Source organism: Ovis canadensis, chromosome 26 (assembly GCF_042477335.2).
Source record: "Ovis canadensis isolate MfBH-ARS-UI-01 breed Bighorn chromosome 26, ARS-UI_OviCan_v2, whole genome shotgun sequence".
Lineage (NCBI taxonomy): Eukaryota > Metazoa > Chordata > Mammalia > Artiodactyla > Bovidae > Ovis > Ovis canadensis.
The window spans coordinates 49,574,352-49,601,909 of record NC_091270.1 but is presented as its reverse complement, the minus strand read 5'-3'; the positions used below and the strand labels follow the sequence as shown (position 1 = coordinate 49,601,909).

General features: G+C 37.6%; 1 protein-coding gene across 1 annotated transcript in view; it reads right to left on the bottom strand.

Moving 5' to 3' along the window:
- The window catches only part of LOC138430939 (disintegrin and metalloproteinase domain-containing protein 32-like), a 196,576-nt gene that overhangs the window by 149,717 nt on the left and 19,301 nt on the right, over positions 1-27,558 (bottom strand). The window contains exons 3-4 of the mRNA XM_069572993.1: positions 10,587-10,648; positions 4,754-4,829 (exon numbers count right to left, since the gene is read on the bottom strand). Of these exons, the coding sequence (XP_069429094.1) occupies positions 4,754-4,829; positions 10,587-10,648 (138 nt within the window). The remainder of the gene's footprint in view (positions 1-4,753; positions 4,830-10,586; positions 10,649-27,558) is intronic.

Here is a 27,558-nt window from a genome sequence, read left to right as displayed (position 1 = left end):
CCCCTCCATCATCCTTTCTGGTAATCACAAGTTTTATTTTTATATGTCTGTGAGTCTATCTCCATTTTGTAAATAATTTCACTTATATCATTTTTTAGATTTCACATATAAGTAATATCACATGATATTTGCCTTTCTCCATCTTTTTTCACTTAACATATAAATCCCCAGGTCCATCTTTGTTGCTACAAATGGCATTACATCATTCTTTTTTATGGCTGAGTAACATTACACTTTCTTTTTAAAGAACACATAATATTTACAAAAATGAAACCATATTCTGGGCCATGAAACACAACAAAAAACTTTAAAGGACTGAAATCGCACCAAATTCAGTCTCTGACCACAGTGTAATTAACACGGAGACACAGCAAACATCATTACAAACAAAAAAGGAAGATTATATAATTTCTACAATTTCATGGTGCTATATATTTTGGTATAAATCAATGTAATTTTTCTTATTAATGTACTCTTCTATGTTAGAAGTAAGGTGAGCAAGAAGGAGCAATATAAGGAAATTAATGGTCCTTTCCAATTAGAAGTAAAGTAATATATATCAATAATATTCAACAAATTTTTATTATATGCTATGTGATAGGCATTTTTCTAGGCACTAGGGAGGCATCATTGAGTAAAACAGACCAAAAGCTCTGGTCAAATGAAGATTATATTGCACTGAGGGAACAATAAATAAGGTATATGATACATCATATATTCATAACCACTATGGAGAAAAACAAAACAGGAGAGGTAAAAGAGTATGAAGATTAAGAGTGCAATTTAAAATAGGGATTGGACTCCCCTGGTGGTCCAACAGTAAAGAGATCTGCCTGTCAATGAAGGGCACACAGGTCTGATCCCTGGTCCACATGATTCCAGCAAGATTCCACATGCTGCAGGGCAACTAGGTCCATATGCCACAACCACTGAAGCACCTGCACCCTAGACCCCAATCTCAGCAACAAGAGGAACCACCACAATGAGAAGCCTACCCACTGCAACTAGAGAGCAGCCCCCGCTAGCTGCAACTAGAGAAAGCCCACTTGCAGTAGTGAAGACCTACCAGGGTTAAAAGTATAAATTTTTTTTAAAAAGTTTTTAAAATTTTAAATCTGGACACTCAAGGACTAATTGGATGGTTTTGAGCAAAGAACTGAAGAAAATGAGAGAGAAAAACATTGTATCTTGCGCAAGAGCAAATATCTGGATCAGAGGAAACAGAGAAAAGTTCTTGAAAGGAGAACTCGTCTGGTATGTTTAAAGAATAGCAAGGAAGCCAATGTGACTTGAACAGAATTACCAATGTAAACAGTAACAGGAAATGAGGTCACAGAGGTAAAGAGGATCAGCCTGTGTAAAGCCTGCAGGATATTAAAACGATTTTCACCATTTCACCCTATTTAAAGGTTTTTATTTATTTTTTTTGGGGGGGGGGGGCGCTGTGCTGGGTCTTTGTTGATGCATGTGGGCTTTCTCTTGTTGGTTTTCACTTTGTGGACAATAACTCATCCCATGAAGGCTTCTGAGTAGAGAAGCAACATGATCTGACCAGGTTGGTCTTTTTTCTTTTTTGATCTGAACAGCTTGCCTGGTGGCTCAGAGGTTAAAGCATCTGCCTCCAATGTGGGAGACCCAGGTTTGATCCCTGGGTCAGGAAGATCCCCTGGAGAAGGAAATGGCAACCCACTCCAGTATTCTTGCCTGGAGAATCCTATGGACGGAGGAGCCTGGTAGGCTACAGTCCACGGGGTCGGACAGAGGAGCCTGGTAGGCTACAGTGCACAGGATCACAAAGAGTCGACACGACTGAGCGACTTCACTCACTCACTCACTCAGGTTTTCTTGATAGGATTCATCTGGTTGTCATGTTGAGACCTGACCCAGGGAATGAGCAGTGTGGTTTGGTTCAGTTGAGTTCAGTCGCTCAGTCATGTCTGACTCTTTGCGACCCCATGAATCGCAGCACGCCAATCCTCCCTGTCCATCATCATCCCCCAGAGTTCACTCAGACTCACGTCCATCGAGTCCGTGATGCCATCTAGCCATCTCATCCTCGGTCGTCCCCTTCTCTTCCTGCCCCCAATCCCTCCCAGCATCAGAGTCTTTTCCAATGAGTCAACTCTTTGCATGAGGTGGCCAAAGTATTGGAGTTTCAGCTTTAGCATCATTCCTTCTAAAGAAATCCCAGGGCTGATCTCCCTCAGAATGGACTGGTTGGATCTCCTTGCAGTCCAAGGAACTCTCAAGAGTCTTCTCCAACACCACAGTTTAAAAGCATCAATTCTTCGGCGCTCAGCCTTCTTCACAGTCCAACTCTCACATCCATACATGACCACTGGAAAAACCATAGCCTTGACTAGACAGACCTTAGTCGGCAAAGTAATGTCTCTCCTTTTGAATATACTATCTAGGTTGGTCATAACTTTTCTTCCAATGAGTAAGTTCTAATTTCATGGCTGCAATCACCATCTGCAGTGATTTTGGAGCCCAAAAAAATAAAGTCTGACACTGTTTCTACTGTTTCCCCATCTATTTCCCATGAAGTGATGGGACCAGATGCCATGATCTTCATTTTCTGAACGTTGAGCTTTAAGCCAACTTTTTCACACTCCTCTTTCACTTTCATCAAGAGGCTTTTTAGCTCCTCTTCACTTTCTGCCATAAGGGTGCTGTCATCTGCATCTCTGAGGTTATTGATATTTCTCCCTGCAATCTTGATTCCAGCTTGTGTTTCTTCCAGTCCAGAGTTTCTCATGATGTACTCTGCATAGAAGTTAAATAAGCAGGGTGACAATATACAGCCTTGACGTACTCCTTTTCCTATTTGGAACCAGTCTGTTGTTCCATGTCCAGTTCTAACTGTTGCTTCCTGACCTGCATATAGATTTCTCAAGAGGCAGGTTAGGTGGTCTGGTATTCCCATCTCTTTCAGAATTTTCCACAGTTTATTGTGATCCACACAGTCAAAGGCTTTGGCATAGTCAATAAAGCAGAAGTAGATGTTTTTGTGGAACTCTCTTGCTTTTTCCATGATCCAGCAGATGTTGGTAATTTGATCTCTGGGTCCTCTGCCTTTTCTAAAACCAGCTTGAACATCAGGGAGTTCATGGTTCATGTATTGCTGAAGGCTGGCTTGGAGAATTTTGAGCATTACTTTACTAGCATGTGAGATGAGTGCAATTGTGTGGTAGTTTGAGCATTCTTTGGCATTGCCTTTCTTTGGTATTGGAATGAAAACTGACCTTTTCCAGTCCTGTGGCCACTGCTGAGTTTTCCATATTTTCTGGCATATTGAGTGCAGCACTTTCACAGCATCATCTTTCAGGATTTGAAACAGCTCAACTGGAATTTTATCTCTTCCACTAGCTTTGTTCATAGTGATGCTTTCTAAGGTCCACTTGACTTCACATTCCAAGAGTCTGGCTCTAGATTAGTGATCACATCATCATGATTATCTGGGTCATGAAGATCTTTTTTGTATAGTTCTTCCATGTATTCTTGCCACCTCTTCTTAATATCTTCTGCTTCTGTTATGTCCAGGGCAAAAACTAATAGAATTTTGCCAAGAAAATGCACTGGTCATAGCAAACACCCTCTTCCAACAACACAAGAGAAGACTCTACACAAGGACCTCACCAGATGGTCAACACCGAAATCAGATTGATTATATTCTATGCAGTGAAAGATGGAGAAGCTCTATACAGTCAGCAAAAACAAGACCAGGAGCTGACTGTGGCTCAGATCATGAACTCCTTATTACCAAATTCAGACTTAAATTGAAGAAAGTAGGGAAAACCGCTAGACCATTCAGGTATGACCTAAATCAAATCCCTTATGATTATACAGTGGAAGTGAGAAATAGATTTAAGGGACTAGATCTGATAGATAGAGTGCCTGATGAACTATGGAATGAGGTTTGTGACACTGTACAGGAGACAGGGATCAAGACCATCTCCATGGAAAAGAAATGCAAAAAAGCAAAATGGCTGTCTGGAGTGGCCTTACAAATAGCTATGAAAAGAAGAGAGGCGAAAAGCAAAGGAGAAAAGGAAAGATATAGGCATCTGAATGCAGAGTTCCAAAGAATAGCAAGAAGAGATAAGAAAGCCTTCTTTAGCGATCAATGCAAAGAAATAGAGGAAAAGAACTGAATGGGAAAGACTAGAGATCTCTTCAAGAAAATTAGAGATACCAAGAGAACATTTCATGCAAAGATGGGCTCAATAAAGGACAGAAGTGGCCTGGACCTAATAGAAGCAGAGCAATGTGGAAGCAGGGAGATTATTTAGGAAGTTATCACAATAACCCAAACTAGATATGATCTTTACTTGAAAAACAGTGGTATCAGCAGACAGAGACAGAGGAAGAAGGTAGGTTCTAAGTACATAATTTGAAAGGTTGAATCAATAGGATTCACTGATGGATGAGATGGGGGTAAAACAAAAGAAAAAGATTTCAGTCTATGATTTTGGGTTCAGTAATATTTGTGCTTGTTTTTACTATTATTTAATTTCTATTCATTTATTCAACAAAATGTAAACTAATTAAATTATGCTGCAGAGTAGAATATACTGTCAGTCTAGTTCATCTTTAATTTATCAAGACTTCAAGAAACCCTAACAATGGGTGAAATGAGGCATACATAGGTCACTTTACATATATCCTCTGTGAATAAGGTCTTCTATATTAGGAAAGTATCCATATAAAAAAGGTTTTTAAAAATCTTTAAAACATAAAATTTAAATCTTACCTGAATATTTGAAGATTGAGAATTCATAGATCCTTGATTATACATATAAACCATGAAATTATTTGCTAAATAAAAGCTGGATATATAAAAGAGTGAGAGAATTTTAAGTTATTCTTTTTGAAAAAAATGTAAAGCAGCGGTCAGCAAACTTAGCACCCTCAAAGCCGAATCTGACCTATCTCTGTGTTTGTAAATAAAATTTATTTGCATATAGCGACACCCATTCACTTACATACAGTTCATGGCAGCTTTCATGATACAACAGCAAAGATGAGTCATTTTGACAGAGCTATCATGCTCTTCAAACCCTAAAATATTTACTATCTGGGTCTTTAAAGAAAAAGACTGCCAATCCCTGACAAAGGTAGTATTTTCTTTTGACCTGTGTGTAATTTTTGTTTAAAGTAATATGCATTTACTCAAAATAATATTTCCCATCTTATTATACTCCTTTAAAAAATAAGGAAAACAAACTATAAGACAAAAGAAAACCATTTTAAAGTTTACAAAGATTAGAAATGGGTGTAGGATTATAAGAGTTTTTTATTCTTTCACTCTTTCTCAATTTTACTATCATGAATATATATTACTATAATGAAGCAGAAGAGCATTCTGTAACAGTCATAGTTCAGCGTTCTCGGGTATCATTCCTTGTCCCCATTATGCTCTTTTACTTATGCTTCCTCACCTGGTGCTCACTTCTCAATCCAATGTAATGTAACTAGACCACCCAGAGTAGCTTCTGCTGAGAATCTGCCATTAAAACTGATGCCATATAATGATCCCCTCATTGCCAAATCCAAAAAGAAAAAGCAGATTGAGTCAAATAAAACCATCTGATGCACTTCACACTACTGGCCATACTCCCCTTCTTCAAACCACCTGCTCTTCAACTTCAATCATACCATTTACCCCTGATTTTTCCCTCATATCACCTTGTCTCCTTGTGTAAGCCCCTTCATCTGGACCCTTACTTCTTCACTTAAGTGTTTCCCTGGCATTCATTTTCTGGTTGTTTTTCCCTCTCATTAATATTTACCCCCACCTCTTTATCTTGTTCATTTCTGGTGCCTCATTTATACCTAATATATATTTTTAAAAGATGGCTCTGCAACCTACACTTCTCTCCCATGACCTAAAATAAATATAACTGGCTATTCAAGGACTTCTGTATTTCATACAAATTTTAGGATTCTCTATTATAGTTCCTGAAAAATGTGTATTTTGATAGAATTGGACTGAAATACTAGACTACCTTGATTAGCACAATGGACTTATCAATATTAAGTCTTCCACTGTGTAAGCATGGTGTACATTTCCATTTATTTGCATTCTCTTCTATTTCTTTATCAATGTCTTAGAGTTTTATGAGTACAGGTCTTTCACCTCCATTAAATTTATTCCCAGGTATTTCTTTCTTTCTGATGCAATTGTAACTAGGATTTTTTAATTTATTTTTCTGATATTTCATTATTAGTGCATCAGTTCAGTTCAGTTCAGTAGCTCAGTTGTGTCCGACTCTTTGCAACCCCATGAATAGCAGCACGCCAGGCCTCCCTGTCCATCACCAACTCCCAGAATTCACTCAGACTCACATCCCTCAAGTCAGTGATGCCATCCAGCCATCTCATCCTCTGTCGTCCCCTTCTCCTCCTGCACCCAATCCCTTCTGCATCAGAGTCTTTTCCAATGAGTCAACTCTTCGCATCAGGTCAAAGTACTGGAGTTTCAGCTTTAGCATCATTCCTTCCAAAGAAATCCCAGGGTTGATCTCCTTTGGAATGGACTGGTTGGATCTCCTTGCAGTCCAAGGGACTCTCAAGAGTCTTCTCCAACATCACAGTTCAAAAGCATCAATTCTTCGGCACTCACCTTTCTTCACAGTCCAATTCTCACAACCATACATGACTACCATAGCCTTGACTAGACGGACCTTTGATGACTAAGTAATGTCTCTGCTTTTTAATATGCTATCTAGGTTGGTCATAACTTTCCTTCCAAGGAGTAAGCATCTTTTAATTTCATGACTGCAATTACCATCTGCAGTGATCTGGAGCCCAAAAACATAAAATCTGACACTGTTTCCACTGTTTCCCCATCTATTTCCCATGAAGTGATGGGACCATATGCCATGATCTTAGTTTTCTGAATGCTGAGCTTTAAGCCAACTTTTTTCACACTCCTTTCACTTTCATCAAGAGGCGTTTTAGTTCTTCTTCACTTTCTGCCATAAGGGTGGTGTCATCTGCATATCTGAGGTTATTGATATTTCTCCCGGCAATCTTGATTCCAGCGTGGGCTTCTTCTAGCCCAGCATTTCTCATGATGTACTCTGCATAGAAGTTAAATAAGCAGGGTGACAATATACAGCCTTGATGTACTCCTTTTCCTATTTGGAACCAGTCTGTCGTTCCATGTCCAGTTCTAACTGTTGTTTCCTGACCTGCATACTGGTTTCTCAAGGGGCAGGTCAGGTGGTCTGGTATTCCCATCTCTTTCAGAATTTTCCACAGTTTATTGTGATCCACACAGTCAAAGGCTTTGGCATAGTCAATAAAGCAGAAGTAGATATTTTTGTGGAACTCTCTTGCTTTTTCCATGATCCAGTGGATGTTGGCAATTTGATCTTTGGTCCCTCTCTGCCTTTTCTAAAACCAGCTTGAATGTCACAAAGTTCACAGTTCACGTATTGCTGAAACCTCTCTTGGAGAATTTTGAGCATTACTTTACTGGCATCTGAGATGAGTGCAATTGTGCAGTAGCTTGAGCATTCTTTGGCATTGCCTTTCTTTGGGATTGGAATGGATCTTTTCCAGTCCTGTGGCCACTGTTGAGTTTTCCAAATTTGCTGGCCTATTGAGTGCAGCGCTTTCACAGGATTTCATCTTTCAGGATTTGAAATAGCTCAACTGGAATTCTATCACCTCCACTAGCTTTGCTCATAGTAATGCTTTTTAAGGCCCACTTGACTTCACATTCCAGGATGTCTGGCTCTAGGTGAGTCACACCATTGTGATTCTCTGGGTCATGAAGATCTTTTCTGTACAGTTCTTCTGTATATTCTCTTCTTAATATCTTCTGCTTCTGTTAGGTCCATACAATTGTCCTTTATCAAGCCCATCTTTGCATGAAATGTTCCCTTGGTATCTCTAATTTTCTTGAAGAGATCTCTAGTCTTTCCCATTCTATTGTTTTCCTCTATTTCTTTGCATTGATCGCTGAGGAAGGCTTTCTTATCTCTTCTTGCTATTCTTTGGAACTCTGCATTCAAATGGGTATATCTTTCCTTTTCTCCTTTGCTTTTCGCTTCTCTCCTTTTTTTGTAAGGCCTCCTCAGACAGCCTTTTTGCTTTTTCGCTTTTCTTTTCCATGGAGATGGTCTTGATCCCTGTCCCCTGTACAATGTCACGAACCTCATTCCACAGTTCATCAGGCACTCTATCAGATCTAGTCCCTTAAATCTATTTCTCACTTCCACTGTATAATCATAAAGGATTTGATTTAGGTCATACTTGAATGGTCTAGTGGTTTTCCCCACTTTCTTCAATTTAAGTCTGAGTTTGGCAATAAGGAGTTCATGATCTGAGCCACAGTCAGCTCCTGGTCTTGTTTTTGCTGACTGTATAGAGCTTCTCCATCTTTGGCTGCAAAGAATATAATCCATCTAATTTCGGTGTTGACCATCTGTTGATGTCCATGGGTAGAGTCTTCTCTCGTGTTGTTGGAAGAGGGTGTTTGCTATGACCAGTGCGTTCTCTTGGCAAAACTCTATTAGCCTTTGCCCTGCTTCATTCCATATTCCAAGGCCAAATTTGCCTGTTACTCCAGGTGTTTCTTGACTTCCTACTTTTGCATTCCAGTGCATAGTAATAAAATAGATCTATACATTAATTTTGTACCCTGTAGTTTTACTGAATTCATTTATTAGTTCTAATAGTTTTTTGGTGGCATCTCTAGGGTTTTCTGTGGTATCATGCCATTTGCAAATAGTGACTATTATAGTTCTTCCCTTCCGATCTGGATGTATATTGTTGTTGTTCTGTTACTAAGTCATGTCCGACTATTTCCATCCCCATGGACTGCAGCATGCCGGACTTCTCTGTCATTCACTATCTCCTGGAGTTTGCTCAAACTCATGTCCATTGAGTTGGTGATGCCACCCAACCATTTCATCTTCTATCACCACCTTCTCCTCCTGCCTTCAATCTTTCCCAGCATCAGGGTCTTTTCCAATGAGCTGGCTTTTTGCATTAGGTGGCTAAAGTACTGGAGCTTCAACTTCAGTATCAGTCCTTCCAATGAATACTCATGGTTGATTTCCTTCAGAAAATTATTTCTTTTTAATTGCTATGGTTAGGACTTCCAATACTATGATGAAGAAAAGCAATGAGAGCAGGCATCTTTGTCTTGTAGTCTGAGAGAAAAAAGCTTTTAGCTTTTCATCATTGAGTATGATGTTAGCTGTGGGCTTATAAAAATGGCCTTTAACATATAAGTGAAGGGGATTAAGAGATATGAACTACCAGTTATAATACTATATATAGTTTTTAATCTATAAAAATATATAGTCACTACACTGTACACCTGAAACTAATAAGATATTGTAAGGCAACTGTACTTCAAACAATCAATCAATCAGCCTTACTGCCACTGGACACTTATGGATATTCTCTGACACAGACTTGTCCTATTCCTTCACTGCCCCATCAAATCTCTACCATTGTGTCCAATATCTAATTTTTTTCTGCCACCTCAGTTATATCTCAAAAATAACCTCTTACACATTCAAAATTATGCTTCTTATTATATCTCATATAACTTTTGCAATAGCTTCATAATTGTCATGCCATCCTAATTATTATGCAGGTAATTTCTAAAAATAGAGTATACACATGCTCGATCCATCTCCCAGGCTCCAATTCCTTTATTTCTTACTACTGCTTATAGTTCTGATAATATATTCAAATGCAATATGCATCCTCTCTTATGTACTTGAAAAGCTCTTTGAGTTGTCATTTACTATTCTTCCCTTCTGTCTAAAGGAGTAGGTTAACTCTTTTACTCAATGCCATTTTTTGGCATCTAATAACACAATGAATCATTTTTTATATTTCTCTCTTTAAGAAACTTCCTGTCAGCCAAAATACTTCATTTTTTCTTTTCTTTTTTCTCTGCCAAACATTTCTGGAAAAGCCATTTTCACTTAAAACTTTCGGTTTCTCACAATTCAGCTCTCCTTAATACCACATAATCTAGTTCTACACCCAAAATTTAACTGAAATTAACCTCTTGAAAGTTACAAATTGCTTCCAAGCCAGCATTTCTCAACTGGTTTTCCATCAAATAATTAAACCCTATATAAAGTTATTTAAATTATTTTCACAATACTCTTAGGGATGGTATGTAGCTGTCACTTTTTTCCATAAACTATTCATCAGCTCCCACAGTACTGTATGATCTAATTTCTATACTAAATCCCTGACTTCATATTCTTGGTGGTGAGCCTGCCTCCCTGATCAAACCTTAACTGATACAGTTACAGACTTACTTCTTTTTTATTACATCCTACCCTGATTATATAGATCCTGCTGGCTCTCCTAACTTAAGATCATACAGATTAATCTTCAGATGAATCCTTATTCTTCCTGTTCCTAACCTCCCTATTCACTAAAGACTACTTGAGGCATTAGGACCAAAAAATTAATTCACAGGAAGCATTTGTTCATCTGAGACAACTAACCAGTTTAATAACTACATGACTTTTAATATTCTATTTTTATAATAAACAAATAAATTCATATAAGTAAAATTAAGTCTAAAAATAAAACGTTACCTTTGCTTAAGGTGCACAGTATATGGTTTCTCATCGATTGAAATACTATAGGAAACCTGTTCCTAGAGAATCCAGAAAAACTGAGAGTAAAGACAAATGTAACAGAAGAGGTAAAACAACAGTTTTATCTTGACTAATCCTTCCAAATAATGCTTTAAAAGTCTCAGATGATGTGCGATTTAAAATCTGCAATAATACATCAAAACTTTTAACATTTATTACATAATGTATTTCCACAAAACTAGTCCAATAAAAGGAGTCATAAAGCACTAGAAACCTATTTGTAACTGAATTTTAAACTCTTTTAAAAGAATAGACTATGTGCCATGTCATAACATCTATTCAATTGCATCACTGGGATATTAAGGTACTCTATTTCAGTGAAGCTTAATTTACTCCACTAAGCACAAAAGTCATTTATTTTAACCATTTTCCTGAAATGTATGCCCTATTTCCTATCTTTTTAAGCAGAAGATTCTTAAAATTTGGCATAGATTTTTACTCCAACTCTACTATTCTCAAGTTAAAACATGGCAGTGAGTTGCAATATCAGTTAGTCAGTGAATCTAAGAGATGAGACTTTATCTTTCAAAAAGAGAATATGTGAAAAGCAAGAGTTAGAATATCATTAAAAAGCAAACAGTAAAAACTAAAAAGACATAAATACCAGAACATAGGATCAGTGAAAATAAGAAACATCCAGAAGAAAATACAAATTTTTAAAAAAATAATAATAAGGCAAGTTGTTAAAAGGTCTAGTAAATGGTCAAAAATGGTTATATAAGATATTAATTTTAGGGGAAACTGAAGGAACTTATATGGGAATTCAAGGTAGCATCTTTGCAATTTTTGTAACTCTAAAATCATGCCAAAATTTTGAAACTTTTCTTTTTTAAGTAAGACCAGAGAGAAGCAAAACATGTGTATGTCAGATAAAAGGCAGAAATACCAAAGATAAGATCCTGATACTGAAGCAGCAGCATGTCCTAGCTTTAAAATTTTAGTCCTGGAGGAATCAACCTGCCTGACTTCACGCTATACTACAAAGCTGCACTCATCAAGACAGGATAGTACTGGGACAAAGACAGAAATATAGATCAATGGAACAAAATAGAAAGCCCAGAGATAAATCCATGCACCTATGGACACCTTATCTTTGACAAAGGAGGCAAGAATATACAATGGAAAAAAGACAATCTCTTTAACAAGTGGTGCTGAGAAAACTGGTCAACCACTTGTAAAAGAATGAAACTAGAACACTTTCTAACACCTCACACAAAAATAAACTCAAAATGGATTAAAGATCTAAACATAAGACCTGAAACTATAAAACTCCTAGAGGAAAACACAGGCAAAACACTTTCTGGCATAAATCACAGCAGGATCCTCTATGACCCACCTCTCAGAGTAATGGAAAAAAAGCAAAAATAAACAAATGGGACCTAATTAAACTTAAAAGCTTTTGCACAGCAAAGGAAACTATAAGCAAGGTGAAAAGACAGCCTTCAGAATGGGAGAAAATAATAGCAAATGAAGTAACTGACAAATAATTAATTTCAAAAATATACAAGCAACTCCTGCAGCTCAATTCCAGAAAAATAAATGACCCAATCAAAAAATGGGCCCAAGAACTAAACAGACATTTCCCCAAAGAAGACATACAGATGGCTAACAAACACATGAAAAGATGCCCAACATCACTCATTATCCAAGAAATGCAAATCAAAACCACAATGAGGTAGCATTTCACGCCAGTCAGAATGGCTGCAATCCAAAAGTCTACAAACAATAAATGCTGGAGAGGGTGTGGAGAAAAGGGAATGATCTCTGTTTGTCTCCAAGGCAAACCATTCAATATCACAGTTATCCAAGTCTATGCCCCAACCAGTAACGCTGAAGAAACTGAAGTTGAACAGTTTTATGAAGACCTACAAGACCTTTTAGAACTAACACCCAAAAAACATGTCCTTTTCATTATAGGGGACTGGAATGCAAAAGTAGGAAGTCAAGAAACACCTGGAGTAACAGGCAAATTTGGCCTTGGTATACGGAATGAAGCAGGGCAAAGACTAATAGAGTTTTGCCAAGAAAATGCACTGGTCATAGCAAACACCCTCTTCCAACAACACAAGAGAAGACTCTACACATGGACGTCACCAGATGGTCAACACCGAAATCATACTGATTATATTCTTTGCAGCCAAAGATGGAGAAGCTCTATACAGTCAACAAAAACAAGACCAGGAGCTGACTGTGGCTCAGATCATGAACCCCTTAATACTAAATTCAGACTTAAATTGAAGAATGTAGGGAAAAGTGCTAGACCCTTCAGGTATGACTTAAATCAAATCCCTTATGATTATACAGTGGAAGTGAGAAATAGATTTAAGGGCCTAGATCTGATAGACAGAGTGCCTGATGAACTATAGAATGAGGTTCGTGACATTGTACAGGAGACAGGGATCAAGACCATCTCCATGGAAAAGAAATGCAAAAAAGCAAAATGGCTGTCTGGGGAGGCCTTACAAATGGCTGTGAAAAGAAGAGAGGCGAAAAGCAAAGGAGAAAAGGAAAGATATAAGCATCTGAATGCAGAGTTCCAAAGAATAGCAAAAAGAGATAAGAAAGCCTTCTTCAACGATCAATGCAAAGAAATAGAGGAAAACAACAGAATGGGGAAGACTAGAGATCTCTTCAAGAAAATTAGAGATACCAAGGGAACATTTCATGCAAAGATGGGCTTGATAAAGGACAGAAATGGTATGGACCTAACAGAAGCAGAAGATATTAAGAAGAGGTGGCAAGATTACACGGAAGAACTGTACAAAAAAGATCTTCATGATCCAAATAATCATGATGATGTGATCACTCACCTAGAGCCAGACATCTTGGAATGTGAAGTCAAGTGGGCCTTAGAAAGCATCACTACGAACAAAGCTAGTGGAGGTGATGGAATTCCAGTTGAGCTGTTTCAAATCCTGAAAGATGATGCTGTGAAAGTGCTGCACTCAATATGGCAGCAAATTTGGAAAACTCAACAGTGGCCACAGGACTGGAAAAGGTCAGTTTGCATTCCAATTCCACAGAAAAGCAATGCAAAAGAATGCTCAAACTACCACACAATTGCACTCATCTCACATGCTAGTAAAGCAATGCTCAAAATTCTCCAAGCCAGCCTTCAGCAATACATGAACCATGAACTCCCTGATGTTCAAGCTGGTTTTAGAAAAGGCAGAGGAACCAGAGATCAAATTGCCAACATCCGCTGGATCATGGAAAAAGCAAGAGAGTTCCACAAAAATATCTACTTCTGCTTTATTGACTATGCCAAAGCCTTTGACTGTGTGGATCACAATAAACTGTGGAAAATTCTGAAAGAGATGGGAATTCCAGACCACCTGACCTGCCTCTTGAGAAACCAGTATGCAGGTCAGGAAGCAACAGTTAGAACTGGACATGGAACAACAGACTGGTTCCAAATAGGAAAAGGAGTACGTCCAGGCTGTATATTGTCACCCTGCTTATTTAACTTCTATGCAGTGTACATCATGAGAAACGCTGGACTGGAAGAAACACAAGCTGGAATCAAGATTGCCCGGAGAAATATCAATAACTTCAGATATGCAGATAACACCACCCTTATGGCAGAAAGTGAAGAGGAACTAAAAAGCCTCTTGATCAAAGTGAAAGAGGAGAGTGAAAAAGTTGGCTTAAAGCTCAACATTCAGAAAACGAAGATCATGACATCCGGTCCCATCACTTCATGGGAAATAGATGGGGAAACAGTGGAAACAATGTCAGACTTTATTTTGGGGGGCTGCAAAATCACTGCAGATGGTGATTGCAGCCATGAAATTAAGAGACACTTACTCCTTGGAAGAAAAGTTATGACCAACCTAGATAGTGTATTCAAAAGCAGAGACATTACTTTGCCTACTAAGGTCCATCTAGTCCAGGCTATGGTTTTTCCTGTGGTCATGTATGGATGTGAGAGTTGGACTGCGAAGAAGGCTGAGCGCTGAAGAATTGATGCTTTTGAACTGTGGTGTTGGAGAAGACTCTTGAGAGTCCCTTGGACTGCAAGGAGATCCAACCAGTCCATTCTGAGGGAGAGCAACCCTGGGATTTCTTTGGAAGGAATGATGCTAAAGCTGAAACTCCAGTACTTTGGCCACCTCATGCAAAGAGTTGACTCATTGGAAAAGACTGTGATGCTGGGAGGGACTGGGGGCAGGAGGAGAAGGGGACGACCAAGGATGGGATGGCTGGATGGCATCACGGACTCAATGGACGTGAGTCTGAGTGAACTCCAGGAGATGGTGATGGACAGGGAGGCCTGGTGTGCTGCGATTCATGGGGTCGCAAAGAGTCAGACATGACTGAGCGACTGAACTGAACTGAACTGAACTTACACTGTTGGTGGGAATGCAAACTAGTACAGCCACTATGGAGAACAGTGTGTAGATTCCTTAAAAAACTGGAAACTGAACTGCTTTATGACCCAGCAATCCCACTGCTGGGCATACACACCAAGGAATCCAGAATTGAAAGACACGCATGTACCCCAATGTTCATTGCAACACTGTTTACAATAGCCAGGACATGGAAGCAACCTAGATGTCCACTGGCAGACGAATGGATAAGAAAGCTGTGGTACATATACACAATGGAATATTACTCAGCCATTAAAAGAATACATCTGCATCAGCTCTAATGAGGCGGATGAAACTGGAGCCTATTATACAGAGTGAAGTAAGTCAGAACGAAAAACACCAATACAGTGTAGTAACGCATATATATGGAATTTAGAAAGATGGTAATGAAAACCCTATATACAAGACAGCAAAAGAGATACAGATGTATAAAACAGTCTTTTGGACTCTGTGGGGGAATGGAAGGGTGGAATATCTGAGAAAATAGCACTGAAACATGTATATTATCACATGTGAAACAGATCGCAGTCCAGGTTTGATGCGTGAGAGAAGGTGCTCAGGGCAAGGTGCACCTCAGATAAGGTGCACTGGGATGACCCTTAGGGATGCAATGGGGAGAGAGGTGGGAAGGGGGTTCAGTATAGGAAACACATGTACACCCGTGGCTGATTCATGTCAATGTGTGGCAAAATCCACTACAATATTATAAAGTAATTAGCCTCCAATTAAAATAAATAAATTTTAAAAATAATAATAATAATAAAATTTACATGAGTGAGAAAAAATTCTCAGGGATCTGAATGTAATAACTGAACAGAGATGCAGCAGAATCTTTCTCTCTCTTAAAAGTGGACCTGATGTGCAAGTCTCCCTATGTAGTTCTTAGGTGAATATTTTTCTCAAAACAAAAACATAATAATTATTAAGATGTTGGTATACCAGATATACTTATTTTACTGTACTTTCACTGTGGGAGTTAGCATAAAATGCATTCTATTTACAGACTACATATAGAGAATTAGCTAGGTCTTTTAAAAATGTAGAGGGTTTGATAAATGGAGACCAAACAAGAATTTATTGAATAATACCAGCAAATACGTTTTTTAACATTTAATAACAGACTTTCGAAGATTAAGAAATTCAGTCCCTTCTGGTACTTTCCAAATAAGTCTACCATAATGTTATTTGCAAAGGGTTACAACAATTTCAACACTTTCAGAAAACGATTTTCCTGTTCACTTGCTCATATGATTCCAAACTCACTTATTTTCAACAGAACAGGATACAAAGTCTGAAGATAAACCCAGACACTTATGGTCATCTAATCTATGACAAAGCAGCGAATATAAATGGAGAAAAGATGGTCTCTTCAAAAAATGGTGGTGGGAAAACTGGACAGCTACACATAAAAGGATGAAATTAGAACATTCTCTAACACCATACACAAAAATACACTCAAACTGGATTAAAGACATACATACAAGCTGGACACTGTAAAACTCTTAGAGGAAAACATGCATAAAACACTCTTTGGTATAAATCAAAGCAATATCTTTTTCATTTATCTCCTAGAGTAATGAAAATAAAAGCAAAAATAAACAAATGGGATCTAATTAAACTTAAAAGTTATGGCATAGCAAGAAACCATAAACAAAATGAAAAGATGGGAGGAAAATATTTGCAAACAAAGTGACCAACAAGGGATTAATCACCAAAATATGCAAATAGTTCATGAGGTCTAAATAAAAAAATACAAACAAACAAACCCAATCAAAAAATGGATGGAAGTAAAATAAAGTAAAAATAAAAATTTTTTTAATTAAAAAATAGATAAAAGGAAAAAAAATGCATGGAAGATCTAAATAGACCTTCCTCCAAAGAAGACATATAGATGGGCAAGAGGAACATAAAAAGATGCTCAACATCACAAATTATTACAGAATTGCAAATCAAAACTACAATGAGGTATCTCGTCACACTGGTCAGAATGGCCATCATCAAAAAATCTAATAAATAATAAAATTCATCAAAAAAATCTACAAATAATAAATTCTGTAGAGGGACTGGAGAAAAGGGAAACCTCCCCTACACTGTTGGTGGGAATATAAATTGGTACAGCCACTATGGAGAACAGTATGGAAGTTCACTTAAAAAATAAAACCAGAGCTACCATATAATCCAGCAATCCCACTCCTGGACATATACCTGGAGAAAACTATAATTCAAAAAGATACATGCTTCCCAATGTTCACTGCACCACAATTTACAATAACCAGGACATGAAAGCAACCTAAATGTCCATCAGTGGATGAAGATATAAAGACATGGTACATATCTCCAATGGAGTACCACTCATACATATTTAAAAAAAAAAAAAGGCCATTTGCAGCAAAATGGATAGATCTAGAGATTGCCACAGTGAGTAAAGTAAGTCAGACAGAGAAAGACAAATATCATATGATATTGCTTACATGTAGAATCTAAAAAATAATTGGTACATTATTTACTCTATTTATAACAGAGTCATAGATATAGAAAACAAACTAATGGTTACCAAGGAGGAAAAGGAGACAGTTAAATTGCGTGATTGGGATTGACATTTACAAACTACTATATATAAAATAGGTAACTAGTAAGAACCTACTATATACAGCACAGAGAACTCTACTCAATACTCTGCAATAACCTATGTGGGAATAGAATCTAAAAAAAAAGAAGATATACGTGTAATCAATTCACTTTGCTATGCAGCAGAACTAACACATTTTAAATCAACTATACTCTAATAAAAACTAATTTTTTAAAAAAAATCATAAGATGCCAGAAAAAGAATCACTTCACCTTCACAAAACATATTTAAGTAAAGGTCTAGAAACCATGCAGTTCTTTAAGCATTAGGGGACTTGAAAAAGTACATTCATCTGGATTTACAGTGACCTACATTGAGAATTTATCTTTCTGTTTAATAAAACCTATGGACTAGTAGGATAGTGTCTTAGTTCAGGTTCCCTAAAAACAGGGTCTGAAATGAGGATACTTTTGTCAGTGGTCTATTTAGGAAGCACTCTCTGGAGGAATCTGCAACGAAGACATAGGAGCAAAATAGGGAGAAAGATAAAGCTAAAGAAAATATGATTACAGGTAAATTCTAGCCTTAGACTGGCTGATTAAGACATTGTGTCTCAAAGTTTCGTCCAACCTGAGACAATAAAGCTAGACTTTTAAACCCATGTAACAATTAGTCCCTGGCTGAAGAGTTACCCTGGGAGGATGTGGTCACAGGCAGCTCAATAACTGAAAGGCAATTCTCCAAAGAAGGTTACAAACTCTTGGAGTAGTATCTCAAGAGTCAGGGAACCAACAACCCAAACTGAAATTATAAAACAATTCTGATCAGGGGCTTGGAGCTAAAAATTATAACTGAAAACTTCCGAAACCTGAAAAGGAAATGGATCTGGGTGCAGAAAGCACAGAAGACCACAAATAAGATGATCACAAAGAGACATACATCAATACATACATGATAATTAAAATGCAATAATAATAATTAAATAAAAGGAAAATCTGAAAGACAGCAGGAGAAAGATAAAATCATATACAAGAGAACCCTCATTAGACTATCAAATGATTATTCTTCAAAAAACTTGCAGGCCAAAAGGGAATTGTACGATATATTCAAAGTCCTAAAAAGGAAACCCTGCAAACTAGGGTACTCTGGTGAGCAAAGTTATCATTTAGAATTGGGGGAGAGACAAAGACATTTTTAGACAAGCTAAACTAAAGAGTTAATCAATATTCAGTTCAGTTCAGTTCATTTGCTCAGTCGTTTCCAACTCTCGACAACCCCAAGAACCGCAGCATGCCAGGCCTCCCTGTCCATCAAGGAGGGCGTTTACCCAAACTCACGTCCATTGAGTCGGTGATGCCATCCAACCATCTCATCCTCTGGGATCCCCTTCTCCTCCTACCTTCAATCTTTCACAACATCAGGGTCTTTTCCAATGAGTCAGGTCTTCGCATCAGGTGGCCAAAATATTCGAGTTTCAGCTTCAACGTCAAGTCCTTCCAATGAAAATCCAGGACTGGTCCCCTTTAGGATGGACTGGTTGGATCTCCTTGCAGGCTAAGGGACTCTCAAGAGTCTTCTCCAACACCACAGTTCAAAAGCATCAATACTTCAGCACTCAGCTTTCTTTATAGTCCAACTCTCACATCCATACATGACTACTGGAAAAACCATAGCCGTGACTAGACGGACCTTGGTTGGCAAAGTAATGTCTCTGCTTTTTAATATGCTGTCTAGGTTGGCCTTAAGTTTCCTTCCAAGGAGTAAGCACCTTTTAATTTCATGGTGGCCATCACCATCTGCAGTGATTTTGGAGCCCCCCCAAAATAAAGTCTGACACTGTTTCCATTGTTTTTCCATCTATTTGCCATGAAGTGATGGGACCAGATGCCATGATCTTCGTTTTCTGAATGTTGAGCTTTAAGCCAACTTTTTCACTCTCCTCTTTCACTTTCAGCAAGATGCTTTTTATTTCCTCTTCACTTTCTGCCATAAGGGTGATGTCATCTGCATATCTGAGGTTACTGATATTTCTCCTGGCAGTCTTGATTCCAGCTTGTGTTTCTTCCAGTCCAGCATTTCTCATGATGTACTCTGCATAGAAGTTAAATAAGCAGGGTGACAATATACAGCCTGACATACTCCTTTTCCTATTTGGAACCAATCTGTTGTTCCATGTCCAATCCTAACTGTTGCTTCCTGACCTGCATATAGGTTTCTCAAGAGGCCGGTCAGGTGGTCTGGTATTTCCATCTCTTTCAGAATTTTCCACAGTTTATTGTGATCCACACAGTCAAAGGCTTTGGCATAGTCAATAAGGCAGAAATAGATGTTTTTGTGGAACTCTCTTGCTTTTTCGATGATCCAGCAGATGTTGGCAATTTGATCTCTGCCTTTTCTAAAACCAGCTTGAACATCAGGGAGTTCACGGTTCACGTATTGCTGAAGGCTGGCTTGGAGAATTTTGAGCATTACTTTACTAGCATGTGAGATGAGTGCAATTGTGCGATAGTTTGAGCATTCTTTGGCATTGCCTTTCTTTGAGATTGGAATGCAAACTGACCTCTTCCACTCCTGTATCCACTGCTGAGTTTTCCAAATTTGCTGGCCTATTGAGTGCAGCACTTTCACAGCATCACCTTTCAGGATTTGAAATAGCTCGACTGGAATTCCATCGCATCCACTAGCTTTGTTTGTAGTGATGCTTCCTAAGGCCCGCTTGACTTCACATTCGAGGATGTCTGGCTCTAGGTGAGTGTTAGTGATCACACCATCGTGATTCTCTGGATCGTGAAGATCTTTTTTGTACAGTTCTTCTGTGTATTCTTGCTACCTCTTCTTAATATCTTCTGCTTCTGTTAGGTCCATACCATTTGTGTCCTTTATCGAGCCCATCTTTGCATGAAATGTTCCCTTGGTATCTCTAATTTTCTTGAAGAGATCTCTAGTCTTTCCCATTCTGTTCTTTTCCTCTATTTCTTTCCACTGATTGCTGAGGAAGGCTTACTTATCTCTCCTTTCTATTCTTTGGAACTCTGCATTCAAATGGGTATATCTTTCCTTTTCCACTTTGCTTTTTACTTCTCTTCTTTTCAGAGCTATATGTAAGGCTTCCTCAGGCAGCCATTTTGCTTTTTTGCATTTCTTTTTCTTGGGGATGGTCTCAATCCATGTCTCCTGTACAATATCATGAACCTCCATCCATAGTTCATCAGGCACACTGATGATCGATGCAGGACCAGCCAAGAGGAGTCACCCCACATCCAAAGTGGAGAGGCACTGCCCCATGACCAATGTAAGGAGCAGCAGCTGCACTTTGCTGGAGCAGCCATGAAGAGATACCCCACGTCCAAGGTAAAAGAAACCCAAGTAAGACAGTAGGCGCTGAGAGAGGGCATCAGAGGGCAAACAGACTGAAACCACAATCACAGACAACTAGCGAATCTGATCACATGGACCACAGCTTGTCTAACTCAATGAAAATAAGCCATGCCATGTGGGGCCATCCAAGACAGATGGGTCATGGTGGACAGGTTTGACAGAATGTGGTCCACTGGAGAAGGGAATGGCAAACCACTTCAGTATTCTTGCCTTGAGAACCCCATGAACAGTATGAAAAGGCAAAAAGATAGGACACTGAAAGATGAGCTCCCCAGGTCAGTAGATGTCCAATATGCTACTGGAGATCAGTGGAGAAATAACTCCAGGAAGAAGGAAGTGCTGGACCCAAAGCAAAAACAACACCCAGTTGTGGATGTGCCTGGTGATAGAAGCAAGGTCTGATGCTGCAAAGAGCAATATTGCATAGGAACCTGAAATGTTAGGTCCATGAATCAAGGCAAATTGGAAGTGGTCAAACAGGAGATGGCAAGAATGAACATCAACATTTTAAGAATCAGCAAACTAAGATGGACTGGAATGGGTGAATTTAACTCAAATGACCATTATATCTACTAATGTGGGCAGGAATCCCTTAAAAGAAATGGAGTAACCATCATAGTCAACAAGAGTCTGAAATGCAGTACTTGGATGCAATCTCAAAAATGACAGAATGATCTCTGTTCATTCCCAAGGTAAACCATTCAATATCATGGTAATCCAAGTATATGCCCCGACCAGTAATGCTGAAGAAGCTGAAGTTGAATGTTTCTTTGAAGACCTACAAGACCTTTTAGAACTAACACCCAAAAAAGATATCCTTTCCATTATAGGGGACTGGAATGCAAAAGTAGGAAGTCAAGAAATACCTAGAGTAACAGGCACATTTGGTCTTGGAGTACAGCATGAAGCAGGGCAAAGGCTAATAGAGTTTTGCCAAGAGAACGCACTGGTCATAGCAAACACCCTCTTCCAACAACACAAGAGAAGACTCTACACAGGGACATCACCAGATGGTCAATACCGAAATCAGATTGATTATATTCTTTGCAGCCAAAGGTGGAGAGGCTCTATACCATCAGCAAAAACAAGACTGGGAGCTGACTGTGGCTCAGATCATGAATTCCTTATTGCCAAATTCAGACTTAAACTGAAGAAAGTGGGGAAAACCACTAGACCATTCAGGTATGACCTAAATCAAATCCCTTATGATTATCAATATTAAAGATAGTATAACAGGAACATTAAACGGTCTTCTTTAAGAGGAAAACAAAGGTTGTAATAAGAAGTAAGAATCTATAAGAAAGGAATAGTCCCACTAATAAAGGCAAAAATAAAAGCTGAGGATCATAAGTTATCATGAAGATTAAAATTAAGAAACTGCAAAATCAAGTAAAACTAAAATAATCGGTAACAGGATATACATGAAGACTTAAAATATGACAACAATAACAAAAAAATGTGGGAGAGGGGAGTAAAAATATAGCTCTATAAGAATGTGTTTGAACTAAAGAACTACCTGGTTAAAAACAAGCAGGGTTACAGGTCAACATATATGAACCCCCATGGTCACCACAAATCAGAAACCTACAATAGATACACAAAAACTTCAGATAAAGGAACACACAAGACAAGAAAGTCATCAAACCACAAGCAAAGAAACAAGAAGAAGAAACAGAAGAACTACAAAAACAAGAAGAAAACAAGTAACAAAATGGCAATAAGTACATATCTATCAGTAATTACTTTAAAGGTTAATGTAATTGATTAAATGTCCAATCAAAAGACATATGGTGGCTAACTATATTTAAAAAAAAAAAAGATGAGTCTTTATGCCATTTAAAGGAGAATCATTCAGAACAAAAGACACACGTTGACTGAAAATGAAGGGATAAGAAAAGATATTTCTTGAAAACAGCAACAACAAAGGGAGGGATAGCAATTCTCATATCTCATATCTCATAAGACAAAATAGACTTTAAAACAAAGTCTATAGCAAAAGACAAAGAATGGCATTGTAAAATAGTAAACAGATCAACAGAGAAGAAGATATTATACTCATTAACATATACGCACCTTTCATAGAAGCACTTGTATTAGGTGCATATGTGTTTTTAAAATTTCACATATATTATTATTTTATATTTATATAAATACATAAAGTAAATGTTAACAGACATAAAGAGAAAAATTAACAATAATACAATGGTAGTAGGGAACTTTAACACCTTATATCAATGGACAGATCATCCAGGCAGAAAATGAATGAGAAAAGTGACCTTAAATAACACAACAACCAGTTGGACTTATTAGATATCTACAGGATATTCTATCCAAAATCATCATAAAACATATTGTTTTCAAGCACAAAAGGATAGATCACACACTAGGTCATAAAACAACTTCTAACAATTTAATGATAAAAACTATTAAACATTTTTTTTCTGACAACAGTAGGAAAATAGAAATCAAATAGAGAAAGAAAAATGAGGAAAGCAAAACACACAGGGACTAAACAATGAGTGCTACTAAAAAATGAATAGGTCAATGAAGAGATCAAAGATAAATAAAAAGTACCCCAATACAAATGAAAATCACAGCTTTCCCAAACCTATGAGATGCAGCAAAAGCAGTTTTAAAAAGAAGTTTAAAAAAAAAAAAAAAGAACTCAAAAAATATAAAAAATATCAAGTAAACAACCTAACCTATCATCTAAAGAAATGAGAAAAAGAACAAGTAAAGCCCAAAGTCATAACTAATAATGATCAAAGAGGGAATAAGCAGAGATCAAAACAAACAACAACAACAACAAAAAAAAAAGATCAAGGAATCCAAAAGCTGGTTTTTGGAAAAGATATAATAGATGAACTTTTAGTTAGGGTCATCAAGAAAACAAGAGGAGACCCTAAAAAACAAAAGCAGAAATGAAAGATGTAAATAGAAAGCAATATCACAGAGACACAAAAAAAAATCTGGAGAGATAATACTACAGTTATACACCAGCTGGAAAGCTAGAAGAAGTACATAAATTTCTAGAAACATACAAGCTTCCAAGATGGAATAAGGAAAATATAGACAATGTGAACAGACAGATGACTGTTGGTGGAACTGCACATGTAATTTTAAAAAACTTACAGCCAGCAAAAGTCAAGGACCAAATGGCTTCATAAAGAAATTCTAACAAACATATAAAGAAGAGATAATACCTGTCCTTCTCAAACTAGTCCAAAATATTGAAGAAGATGGAACATTCACAAATTAATTCTATAAGATCATCACCCTGATACCAAAACAAGATGAAGACACCACAACAAATAAAATTACACTCCAATACTACTAATGAATATAGTTGCAAAGGTCCTCAATAAAATATAAACAAACCAAACACAATATATAGAAAGGCTCAAACACCATAATCAAGTAGGATTTAGTACAGGAATACAAAGATGGTTCAATATCTGCAAATCAACTTGATATACATGAACAAAAAGAATAAAAATCACATCATTTCAATTAATGTGTAAAATTTACCTGACAAAATTCCACATTGACTCATCATAAAACTCTCAGCAACAAAAAGCCCTTCCTCTAAAATCAGGAATAGGACAAGAATGACCACTTTCACCACTTCTATTCAACACAGTATTAGAGGTCCTAGCCACAACAGTCAGACAAGAAAGGCATAAAGGCATCCAAATTGGAAAGGGAAGAAGTAAAGCTGTCACTATTTAGAGATGATATGATACCATACAAAGAAAACTCTTAAGTTTCCACCAAAAACCTATTAGAACTAATAAATGAATCCAGTAAAGCTGCAGGATACAAAATTAGTATACAGAATTCCATAGTCTTTTTTATATACTAATAATAAACTAACATAAAGAGAAAGCAAGAAAATAATTGCTTTCAACTGCATCAAAAGGAATAAAATATCTCAGAATAAACATAACCAAGGAGGTAAAAGACTTACATTTTGAAAATTATAAAATTTTGATGAAGGAAACTGAAAATTATAAGAAATGGAAAGTTATCCTGTGTTTTTGGATTAGAAAATTAATATTAAAATGTAAATACGACTCAAAGCAATCCAGAGATTTTATGCAATCTCTTAACAAAATACCCATGACATTTTTCACAGAACTAGAACAAAAAAATCCTAAAATTTATTTGGAACCGTAAAACACACCAAATATCCAAAGCAATCTTGAGAAAGAAGAGATGGGAGTGTCATGCTTCCTGACTTCAAATTAATTTGAAGCTACTTAACACCACAAAGCTACATTAATCAAAAAAGCATGGTACTGGCACAAAAACTCACACAGAGGTCAATAGGCAAGAATAGCCCAGAAATCAACCCACAAACTTACAGTTAATCAATTTACAACAAGGGAGACAAGAAAATAATGGAGAAAAGACAGTCTCTTCAATAAATGGTGCTAGGCAAAGTGAACAGTTACATGTAAAAGAATGAAATTAAAATCTTTTTTTACATCATATAGAAAAGTAAACTCAAAATAGATTAAAGACCTTAATGTAAGACTGGAAACCATAAAACATTTAGAAGAGAACACAGGCAGCACACTCTTCGACATAAATTATAGCAATATTTTTAATATCTGACTCCTAAGGCAAAAGAAAAGCAAAAATAAACAAATGGTTCCTGGTGGTGGTTTAGTCACTAAGTCATGTCCAACTTTTGTGACCCCATGGACTACAACCCACCAGGCTCCTCAGTCCACTGGATTCTCCAAACAAGAATACTGGAGTGAGTTGCCATTTCCTTCTCCAGGGTATCTTCCCAACCCAAGGATTGAACTGAGGTCTCCTGCACAGCATGCAGATTCTTAACCAACTGAGCTAAAGCTTCTGCAAAGGCAAGGGAAAACATTACCAAAATGAACGAACTACTAGTAAATGGGAGAAAGTATTTGCCGAAATGTGGTACTTCAATGCAATCTCAAAAATGACAAAATCATCTGTGTTTGTTTCCAAAGCAAACCATTCAATATCATGGTAATCCAAGTATATGCCCCAACCAGTAACACTGAAGAAGCTGAAGTTCAATGGTTCTATGAAGACCTACAAGACCTTTTAGACTTAACATCCCCAAAAGATGTCCTTTTCATTATAGGGGACTTAAGTACAAAAGTAGAAAGTCAAGAAACACCTGGAGTAACAGGCAATTTGGCCTTGGTGTACAGAATGAAGCAGGGCAAAGGCTAATAGAGTTTTGCCAAGAGAACGCACTGGTCACAGCAAACACCCTCTTCCAACAGCACAAGAGAAGACTCTATACATGGACATCAACAGATGGTCAACACCGAAATCAGATTGATTATATTCTTTGCAGCCAAAGATGGAGAAGCTCTATACAGTCAGCAAAAACAAGACCAGGAGCTGACTGTGGCTCAGATCATGAACTCCTTATTGCCAAATTCAGACTTAAATTGAAGAAAGTGGGGAAAACCACTAGACCATTCAGGTGTGACCTAAATCAAATCCATAATGACTATACAGTGGAAGTGAGAAATAGATTTAAGGGCCTAGATCTGATAGACAGAGTGCCTGATGAACTATGGACAGAGGTTCATGACATTGTACAGGAGACAGGGATCAAGACCATCCGCAAGAAAAAGAAATGCAAAAAAACAAAATACCTGTCTGAGGAGGCCTTACAAATCGCTGTGAAAAGAAGAGAAACAAAATGTGAAAGAGGAAAAGAAAGATATACCCATCTGAATGCAGATTTCCAAAGAATAGCAAGGAGAGATAAGAAAGCCTTCCTCAGTGATCAATGCAAAGAAATAGAGGAAAACAATAGAATGGGAAACATGAGAGATCTATTTAAGAAAATTAGAGACACCATGGGAACATATCATGCAAAGCTGGGCTCAATAAAGGACAGAAATGGTATGGATCTAACAGAAGCAAAAGATATTAAGACAAGGTGGCAAGAATACACAGAAGAGCTATAAAAAAAAGATCTTCACGATCCAGAGAATCACGATGGTGTGATCACTCACACTCACCTAGAGCCAGACATTCTCGAATGTGAAGTCAAGCGGGCCTTAGGAAGCACCACTACAAACAAAGCTAGTGGAGGTGATGGGAATTCCAGTTGAGCTATTTCAAATCCTGAAAGATGATGCTGTGAAAGAGCTCCACTCAATAGGCCAGCAAATTTGGAAAATGCAGCAATGGCCACAGGACTGGAAAAGGTCAGTTTGCATTCCAATCTCAAAGAAAGGCAATGCCAAAGAATGCTCAAACTACCACACAATTGCACTCGTCTCACATGCTAGTAAAGTAATGCTCAAAATTCTACAAGCCATCCTTCAGCAATACGTGAACCATGAAGTTCCAGATGTTCAAGCTGGTTTTAGAAAAGGCAGAGAAACCAGAGATCAAATTGCCAACATCTGCTGGATCATCGAAAAAGCAAGAGAGTTCCAGAAAAACATCTATTTCTGCTTTATTGACTATGCCACATATGGATCACAATAAACTGTGGAAAATTCTGAAAGAGATGGGAATACCAGACCACCTGACCTGCCTCTTGAGAAACCAGTATGCAGGTCAGGAAGCAACAGTTAGA